The sequence below is a fragment of the Triticum aestivum genome, chromosome 1B (genome assembly GCF_018294505.1).
Source record: "Triticum aestivum cultivar Chinese Spring chromosome 1B, IWGSC CS RefSeq v2.1, whole genome shotgun sequence".
In the NCBI taxonomy this organism is placed as follows: Eukaryota; Viridiplantae; Streptophyta; class Magnoliopsida; order Poales; family Poaceae; genus Triticum; species Triticum aestivum.
In genome coordinates, this window is record NC_057795.1 from 342,862,648 (window position 1) to 342,872,519 (window position 9,872).

The 9,872-nt window shown below is 49.1% G+C and overlaps 1 protein-coding gene across 1 annotated transcript; it reads left to right on the forward strand.

The window, feature by feature from the left end:
• Nucleotides 1-365: 365 nt before the first annotated feature.
• Nucleotides 366-3,401, forward strand: LOC123123028 (calcium uniporter protein 2, mitochondrial). Its single transcript, XM_044543439.1, has 2 exons — nucleotides 366-1,000; nucleotides 2,795-3,401. Exons 1-2 carry the CDS (start codon nucleotides 512-514, stop codon nucleotides 3,275-3,277), a joined length of 972 nt encoding a protein of 323 aa, XP_044399374.1. The 5' UTR covers nucleotides 366-511; the 3' UTR covers nucleotides 3,278-3,401.
• Nucleotides 3,402-9,872: the final 6,471 nt, after the last annotated feature.

The following is a 9,872-nucleotide window of genomic DNA, read 5'->3' on the forward strand; positions in this document are numbered from 1 at the left end:
CATTTTCCTTTGTGTACAACCAAAAAAAAACATTTGGAGATGATGTGTCGAAGGCTTGAAGGTGTCATTTTCCAAATGCCGCCGGAGAGACAGAAGTGATGAACCGAAAGAAAGAAAAACTAAGAGAGGACGATGACCAACGCGTGAAGTTAAATGACAGCAAAATATACTACGTACGTAGTTAAAATGGATACATTTTAAAGAGAATCAAAGCTGCTGCTAGCCTGTGAAAACTCCACACGCGACGGAACTCGGGGCGGGTCGCTTGGGGCGCACCGTTGGCGTGGGCGGGCCGCAGCCTGTCTCGAACTCGAAGTCTCGAACAGCCCGGACGCAAGCGGCGGGGGTATAAATAGCCCGCCCACGCCCCACCATTCCTTCCACCGCAAATCAACCGCCCCGTCCGTCCCCGACCCGATTAACCCTACCTTCCGCTCGATTCCACTCCCCTTCCCTCCTCTTCTCCCCCCGCCCGCTCGTCGGGTCCGGAGCCAGCAGCACCGAGATAGCAATGGCGGCCGCGCTGAGGAGAGCCGTCGCGCAGCGCTTTGCGGCGGCGCCGCAGCAGGCCTACGGGATGCCCCGCCGCTTCATGCAGGAGCGCCCCGCCTTTCGCCCCGCGGTGCCTCCGGACGTGGGATTCATGCCCCTGGCCGACCGGATCCGCGACCACCTCGGCGTCTCCTTCCCGCGCATCAACCTCGACGGCCTCGTGCCGCCCGCCCCTGCCCGCCCCCAGACCCAGCCGACGAGGGAGGCCGCCGCGGTGGTGGGCAGCCTCACGGTGGAGGAGGCGCGGAAGGTGCTGCGCGCCACGCAGATGGAGGCGGCGCGCGCGCGGGTGCGGGCGTCCCGCGAGGGCACCGTGCCCTACGCCGAGTTCCTGCGCCTCTGCTGCGACGCGGCGGGGGCGGACGACGGGCCCTCCGTCGCGCGCGCGCTCGACGAGTCCGGATCCGTCATCGTGCTCGGCAGGACCGTCTTCCTCAGGCCCGAAATGGTACGGCCCTCCCCTCTTCCTCCCCACCTCCCATTTCGTTGCTTCAAATCAAATCAATGACCTGTCTAAATGTTGCTTGATCCGTCCCAACCTTTTTGGTCTAGTTTTGCCTTGCAGTTAGCGTCTTTTACAGACAAAAAAAGACACGCTGTTGGTTCCTCTGTTCTGCTCTCTTCTCTTGTTCTACTGTTCATTTTAATCCGGGTGACCGGGTACAGAATTTCACAAGGCTAGAGATCTGATGAGATTTTTCGCGTGTTTTGCATGTTTCTCCCAACAGGAAATGAACCAAAGAAACGGCGGTGTTCTAAAACAATAGAGCAGTTGTGACACCAAAAGTTTGGGGGATTTTACTTGCCCCCCTTCCGTTCCGTTCCAAGATGGGAGTTTCCTTTCTTCTCTCAAAACCAGAAGGAAAACAACAAATCTAATTTCTACCCCTCGATCTAAATCTGAGGAGGGAAGAAACTAAATGAGTAAATGAGTAAAATGACAGTCTTGCTAAAATTACAAAAAAAAAAATCTCCGATGAATGAAACATGAGGAGAACCTAGCTGCCATTGGCACCCAAAAAAGAACATGCCTGATTATTTTCTATATTCAGATTGGTTGGCGTCTAGTACCGCGCTGATGATAGTGGCTCCACTATTTTGGGAATTGGAGCACATGTTTTCAACTTCATCATTTTCATTGGTAGTCATGTAGATGTTCATACTGAAGTACTTCACCGGATTTTCTACTATTCTATAGTTTAAAATACACATTAGTGAAGCACCATTTCACTTGCTGTTGTCCGATCTACAATTACATAGCAGTGATAAGCAATTGATAGTATGAATTTGCTGTTTGAATTGCATAATTGAAGATTCAAATCTACAGTACAATCATATGTTATTAGTGGTGGTGCTGGGTTGATTTGCCTTTGAGCATGTCATGCATCCCAACGATTTAATTGGTCATATAGTGGAAGATGTAGTAGAACTACTACAATTTGCATAAGAAGTAGTGGCATGAGATCATCCCTTTTTGGCAATTGTGACACCGGAATAGCCCATCATGTGATGTCTTTGTCACTTGTTCCGTTCGTTTGTTAGTGTGAAAGCTATTTACTTACAAAAATATCAATTTTATTTAGACAATTCAATCTATTACCTGCATCTTAGCTGCAACAGTACAGAATTGATCTTGTTACCACTATTTGTTTTCATGAGATATTAAGTACTAAAAAATGCTGTTGTCATTTCCTGCTGAATAAATAAGCTGCATCCTTTCCAATTTGAAAAACAGGAAACTAATGCAGGGCTAACAAGTCAATGACAAATCTACTTCTCTTATCTTCTTGGTGACCTCCCCCCACACCCAAAAAAAATGTCCTGGGTGGACCTAAACAAAGTTTGGGAACATCATCACATGCCGTCTGGTTCAGATTAGGTCATAGCACTGGTAGGCAAAGATAAGTGGTACGATTTATTGTTTGTTTTTGCTTGGTCCCTCCGTGGTCACCATAACTTGGCAAGCTACCCCTTGCAAGTTGTGGCTGTTGGTGGTGACAAAAATAGTTGTGGAAAATCTTTTTGCACGATTTAGTCTTGTAGCTTCTGGAAGGTGTCTGAATCCATGTGGATGATAGAATCAAAACATTTTGCACTTGTTTTGAAAATCCAATCGTGTACAGTTTGAGCTAAATGTTTTTGTCCTTCCAGCATTGCTCTTTCTTTGATGGATGTTTCTTGAAAAGAAGAGCAGCCAAGTAAAATTTGGAAATGTTTTTGTCCTTTTTCTTCAAAATTCCAGGTTGTGAAAGCAATTGAGAAGGCAATACCCATACCGCGAGGACCATCTATTGCTGAGAATCACCCTGCAAGGGAGGAGCTGAAGGCCATGGAGTCCCAGAAGGTAGACATCGACCGCATGGCGACGCTCCAGGTGCGGCGGGAGCTGTGGGGAGGGCTGGCTGCCCTAGCCCTCCAAACGGCCGGCTTCATGAGGCTCACATTCTGGGAGCTCTCCTGGGACGTCATGGAGCCCATCTGCTTCTTCGTGACGTCGACATACTTCATGGCGGGCTACGCCTTCTTCCTCCGGACCAAGAGGGAGCCCTCGTTCGAGGGCTTCTTCCAGAGCCGTTTTGCGGTGAAGCAGAAGCGCCTTATGCAGGCCCGGGAATTTGATGTCCGCCGGTACAGTGAGCTCCGGCAAGCCTGTGGCCTCCCGGCGCTACATCCTCAGAGCCCCTGTGCGTCCTCGCAGGAGAACCACCATTGCCATTGTCATTGATGTGTTGCTTGGAATTTTTTATGCCCATTTGATGCGGCTGCTGCTGCTGCTTCATGTACCGTTGTGGAATGTGGATGCGAAGCATACTCATTGACGTGATCAGATTCAGATTTTAAACTCGAAATGCCTGTGTCCTGATGGATGGATGCATGTGAGCTGTGACTGTGAGGTAGTAGACGAGAGAAGTCAGCGTGTACATACCGGCTGTAAACAATCTTTGAGAAGAAAAATGAAAATGATAAAAAAAATTAAGGATTACAAACTGAGCAATTGTCATCCAGCTCATCTGGCTCAACTTGTCCGAAACGCATGCTGGCAAGGGATCTTCAGCGATTATTCTCTACACATAGGCAGGGTCATAATCCATCATAATATCTTTTATTTCTGATGGTTTGGTCTAAAGCCTATTCTTTAGGAAAAATCAATGTGATCTTGAAGAAACAAAGAGCATCAGAAAAGGCATCTTCAACGGCTACGCCGCGGAAGGCACTAGGGCCGTCAGCATTTAAGCTTTTTGTTATGGCCTGTCCTTTTTCCCGCTGTCTGTTTTTGGACTATCTCATGTCATGATGCAGATGCAGCCATCCCCACAAGTCTGGTGGGGTTTCTTTCATTTGATGCCTTCTCCTCGTGACCGTCCATTGCTATCTCCACCCACCCGGCTCTAGTTTTTAACTCGTCCCAGCAACTAGTGGCTGGCACGGCAGCGGCACCACGCACGACTGGTCCTGCCGTGGTTAACTCGCCATGCAGCAGATGCAGGAACTAGTGGATTTTTTTTTGAGAGGTGCTGGAACTAGCGGATGGCACGGCACCGCGCATGCAGAAGCAAGTTTTACACGCACAGCTGTCTGCACCAGTGGCGCCCGTCAACAAAAGAAGACAAAAAAAACTGTACCGGTTGCAATCTAGCACTGCCCCGTTCGTGAACGAACAATCATAAAGCTGATCGCCAGCTTTCCAGGAAAGGAACAGCGAACGAACGAACGAGCGAGCTCCGCGGAGCGCGGGACGCGCCGTGCCGTGCCGGGTCACCGGAATGGGCGGTGACGACGCGCACCCGCGCGGAAAGCAGCAGTTTTCCGCACGCGCGGGGGCGGCGCTGAGCTATGTCCGCCACGTCGTCGGAGGCGTGGCTGGCAGACCGGGCCGGTGCCGTGTCTCCCTCTCGCGTGTAGACGCCGCGCCGCGCGCCGTAACGATTCTGTTACTGTCTACTGTTATCACGCCCACGCGCGGCTCCCAGTTTCCCACCCACCCCACCGGCGACCGGGCGGCCCGTTCCTTGCCGCGCGCCGGCGCCTGCTCGGTAAAACCCGGCACCGGCACCGGCACGCGCGATACGACCGAAGCGTACCGTCGTGGCCCAGAGTTATCTGGGGGAGGTGGGGTGAGAACGCCGCCGACCAGGGAGGATAGTGTGGTCGCGTGGATTTACTGCACTGCAGTGTGGACTATGGACGACGCGGCGACACTGTCTCGATCCTTCCGGAATGCCCGTGGCACAGTGGCAGTGGATGTATATCTTTTATTTTTATTTTTGCGGGATAGTGGATGTATATCTGCAATAGAACATCCACGACGATGAGTTGGGAACCACCACGTTTCATATATATCAGGTTTTCCGTGGGAGCGTGAAGCCAAACTTGTGGACTTCTTGGAAGCCAGGCAGTGACGCACTCACTTATGGGTTCATACTCTGATTGATATTAGTATGTATACACGTGCAATGCACGTTCTAATTTAACAGAGTGATTTTGATAAAAAAAACATAGATTTGTAATAGATTAAAGGCAAAAGGAAAAATATAGCAATGTATGAATGCAAATATTAATCAATTGTAATTAATAAGTATTAAAAAGGTACATGAAGCCGTTTTTTTGCGCACATCTAGAACTGCATGTTACTTTATGTTCTCTTCCTCCCAATTTTTCTCTCAAACAACCTTGCATGGATTCAAATTTCCATGCGCTCAAGTAGCAAATATGGGCTTCTTCCTTTTTCTGGTAGGGCCACGTGATTGTTCCAGAACACAGTAGAAGCAGTAGGAGTCTACTGTTCATGCGAATCCTAATGATCTCAGCCATTGGATTTAGGTGACCAATGACTATGATTGATACTCTAGGTCTAATTCAAAACTGATACACTATATAGTAGTATAGATATAGATATTCCGGTTGCGCTGTCGTGGACTGCTCAATCGGTCCATAGGTCGAAGATAGGCACCACTATACCCTAGAGCATCTCCAGCCGCGTCCCCAACCGGCCTTCCAAGGCGTTTTTTCCGCGCCGGCGCCGAAAAAAGGCCCCAGATCGCGCCACCAAGACGTCGAAATTCACCGGCTCGGCCCGTTTTTGGGCCTGGCCGAACCCAGCGCACTGGAGGGGGGGGGGGGGCACTTGGGGGCTCAGGCGAAAGGGAAAACCACGTCTGGGCCACACTGTCAAGCGAAAAGTAGATTCGCCCCCTTTCCACGCCCCCCGCCCCCTTGCCGATAACGGCCCCGCCCACCGCCCACCACCGCTAGATAGGCCATTCCCCGTCGGAAAAGAGAGAGGGTTTCGCAGCGGCAACCTCTCCACCACCTTCCTCGGCGTCTTTTCCGGCGCTCCAGCCGCGCAGGGCGGGATACCGGCGGCTGTGCGCCCACCACGGCCGCCAGGTGTTCGTCGATTTGCCTACTCGGCGATGGACTCGGACGACGATGAGGCGCTCGCGCGCTGCTTCAGGAGGAAGCCGATGCCGACGTCTAGAACGAAAAGAATCTCATGGTCCTCACCGCCCTGGCCGGCCTGCTCGCAAGCAATGCAAAGCCGCGACGAGGTGGCTTGGCGCCGGGGCAGCTGAAAGCAAAGAACCGACATCGACTAGAAGGCTATTGCATGCTCTACTCCGACTACTTCGCCGACGCTTCACTTCACGGCGACATAGTATTTCGGCGCCGTTATCGGATGAGCTGAAAGCTTTTCCTCAGGATTGTGAATTGCATCTGGGAGTTCGACAGCTACTTCAAGTGCAAGAAGGATTGCACCGGCACACTTGGATTCACCTCAATCCAGAAGTGCACGACAGCTATGAGGATGTTTGCATACAGAGCTCCTGGTGATTCACACGACGACTATGGGCACATGGCCGAGTCCACAACCATTGAGTATTTCCATAAGTTCTGCAGGATAGTGGTGGCAGTGTTTGGACCGCAATACTTGCAATCACCCAATGCTGAAAACACTGCTCGGATCCTAGCACAGAATGCAACAAGAGGGTTTTCTAAGATGCTTGGAAGCATCGGCTGCATGCATTGGAAATGGAAAAACTGTCCATTTGCTTGGCAGGGGATTTACAAAGGCGCCAAAGGCAGTTGCAATGCGGTACTTGAGGCAGTGGCCACACAGGACCTCTAAATTTGGCACTCCTTCTTTGGTATGCCAGGAACTCACAATGACATCAACGTACTGCAGTGCTCTCCTGTCTTTGCCAAGCTGGTTGAAGGTCATTCTCCTCCGGTGAACTTCGAGGTCAATGGGCGGCACTACAACAAGGGATACTACCTAGCAGATGGCATATATTCAAAATGGTCTACATTTGTGAAGACTATCTCAAACCCTGTGCCAGGAGGCAAGAACTCCCACTTTGCGAAGGTTCAGGAGGCTTGCAGGAAGGATGTCGAGCGGGCATTTGGTTTGCTCCAATCTCGATTTGCTGTTGTCCGGTACCCCGCTCATACCTGGTCGAAAGATCAAATGTGGGAAGTCATGACTTGTTGTGTCATCTTACGTAACATGATCATTGAAAGCAAGCAGGAAAAGCCAGTGTTTGACGCTGAACCAAATTACAAGCAGGGTCTCTTGCCCAAGTTGATCACCAGCTACCGGCAACCTGGACTGCCTTCCTCAACAAAGAACTCCCACTTTGCGAAGGTTCAGGAGGCTTGCAGGAAGGATGTCGAGCGGGCATTTGGTTTGCTCCAATCTCGATTTGCTGTTGTCCGATACCCCGCTCATACCTGGTCGAAAGATCAAATGTGGGAAGTCATGACTTGTTGTGTCATCTTACGTAACATGATCATTGAAAGCAAGCAGGAAAAGCCAGTGTTTGACACTGAACCAAATTACAAGCAGGGTCTCTTGCCCAAGCTGATCACCAGCTACCGGCAACCTGGACTGCCTTCCTCAACATGCGTCAGGAGATTCGAGACCCATAAGTGCATCAACAACTGCAGCAGGATCTGGTGGAGCACCTATGGAGGCTCAAGGGCAACGCCTAGCTCGACGTGTGATGAAATATTAATTTGTATTGAACTATTTGGTTGTTGGAAATATGCCCTAGAGGCAATAATAAAGTTGTTATTACTATATTTCCTTGTTCATGATAATCGTTTATTATCCATGCTATAATTGTATTGACCGGAAACTCAAATACATGTGTGGATACATAGATAAAAACATGTCCCTAGTGAGCCTCTACCCTACTAGCTCGTTGATCAAAGATGGCTATGGTTTCCTAGCCATGGACTTGGGTTGTCATTTGATCACGGGATCACATCATTAGGAGAATGATGTGATGGACAAGACCCAAACTATAAACGTAGCATATGATTGTATCAAGTTTATTGCTATCGTTTTTCTGCATGTCAAGTATATGTTCCTATGACCATGAGATCATGCAAGTCACTCACACCAGAGGAGTGCCTTGTGTGTACCAAACGTTGCAACGTAAGTGGGTCACTATAAAGGTGCTCTACAGGTATCTTCGAGGGTGTCTGTTGAGTTGGCATGGATCAAGTCTGGGATTTGTCACTCCGTATGACGGAGAGGTATCTCAGGGCCCACTCAGTAATACAACATCACAATAAGCTTGCAAGCAATGTAACCAATGAGTTGGTCACGGGATCTTGTATTACGGAACGAGTAAAGAGACTTGCCGGTAACGAGATTGAACTAGGTATGGAGATACTGACGATCGAATCTCGGGCAAGTAACATACCGATAGACAAAGGGAACTGCATACGGTGAATCCTTGACATTGAGGTTTAACCGGTAAGATCTTCGTAGAATATGTAGGAACCAATATGGGCATCCAGGTCCCGCTATTGGTTATTGACCATAAAGGTGTCTCGATCATGTCTGCATAGTTCTTGAACCCGCAGGGTCTACACACTTAACGTTTTGTGATGGTATAAGTATAGTTGAGTCATTATGGTGGTTACCGAAGGTTGTTCGGAGTCCCGGATGAGATCCCGGGCATGACGAGGAACTCCATAATGGACTGAAGGTGAAGATTGATATATTGGACGAAGCATATGATGACCCACAAGTATAGGGGATCTATCGTAGTCCTTTCATAAGTAAGAGTGTCAAACCCAACGAGGAGAAGAAGGAAATGACAAGCGGTTTTCAGCAAGGTATTCTCTGCAAGCACTGAAATTATCGGTAACAGATAGTTTTGTGATTAACAAGTAACAAAAGTAGCTAAGGTGCAGCAAGGTGGCCCAATCCTTTTTGTAGCAAAGGACAAGCCTGGACGAACTCTTATATAAAGCAAAGCGCTCCCGAGGATACATGGGAATTATTGTCAAGTTAGTTTTCATCATGCTCATATGATTCGCGTTCGTTGCTTTGATAATTTGATATGTGGGTGGACCGGTTCTTGGATGCTGTCCTTCCTTGGACAAGCCTCCCACTTATGATTAACCCCTCTCGCAAGACTCTGCAACTACGAAAGAAGAATTAAGGTAAACCTAACCATATCATGAAACATATGGATCCAAATCATCCCCTTACGAAGCAACGCATAAACTAGGGTTTAAGCTTCTGTCACTCTAGCAACCCATCATCTACTTATTACTTCCCAATGCCTTCCCCTAGGCCTAAATCATGGTGAAGTGTCATGTAGTCGGCGTTCACATAACACCACTAGAGGAGAGACAACATACATCTCATCAAAATATCGAACGAATACCAAATTCACATGATTACTTATAACAAGACTTCTCCCATGTCCTCAGGAACAAACGCAACTACTCGCAAAGCATATTCATGTTCAAAATCTTAGGAGTATTAATAAGCATTAAGGATCTAAACATATGATCTTCCACCAAATAAACCAACTAGCATCAACTACAAGTAGCAATCAACACTACTAGCAACCCACAGGTACCAATCTAAGGTTTTGAGACAAATATCGGATACAAGAGATGAACTAGGGTTTGAGAGGAGATGGTGATGGTGAAGACGATGATGGATATTGACCCCCTCTCGACAAGAGGATCGATGGTGATGACGATGGTGGTGATTTCCCCCTCCCGGAGGGATGTTTCCCTGGCAGAACAGCTCCGCCGGAGCCATAGATTGGTCCTGCCCAGGTTCCGCCTCGAGACGGTGGCGCTTCGTCCCGAAAGCTTCTCTCTTATTTTTTCTAGGGTAAAAGACATCATATAGCAGAAGATGGGTGTCGAGGGCCTGCCAGGGTGCCCACGAGGTAGGGGGCGCGCCCTCCACCCTCGTGGCTGGCTGGTGGTCCCCCTTTGGTGCTTTCTTCTCCCAATATTTTTTATTTATTCCAAAACTGATCTCCTTGAAGATTTAGGACTTTTGG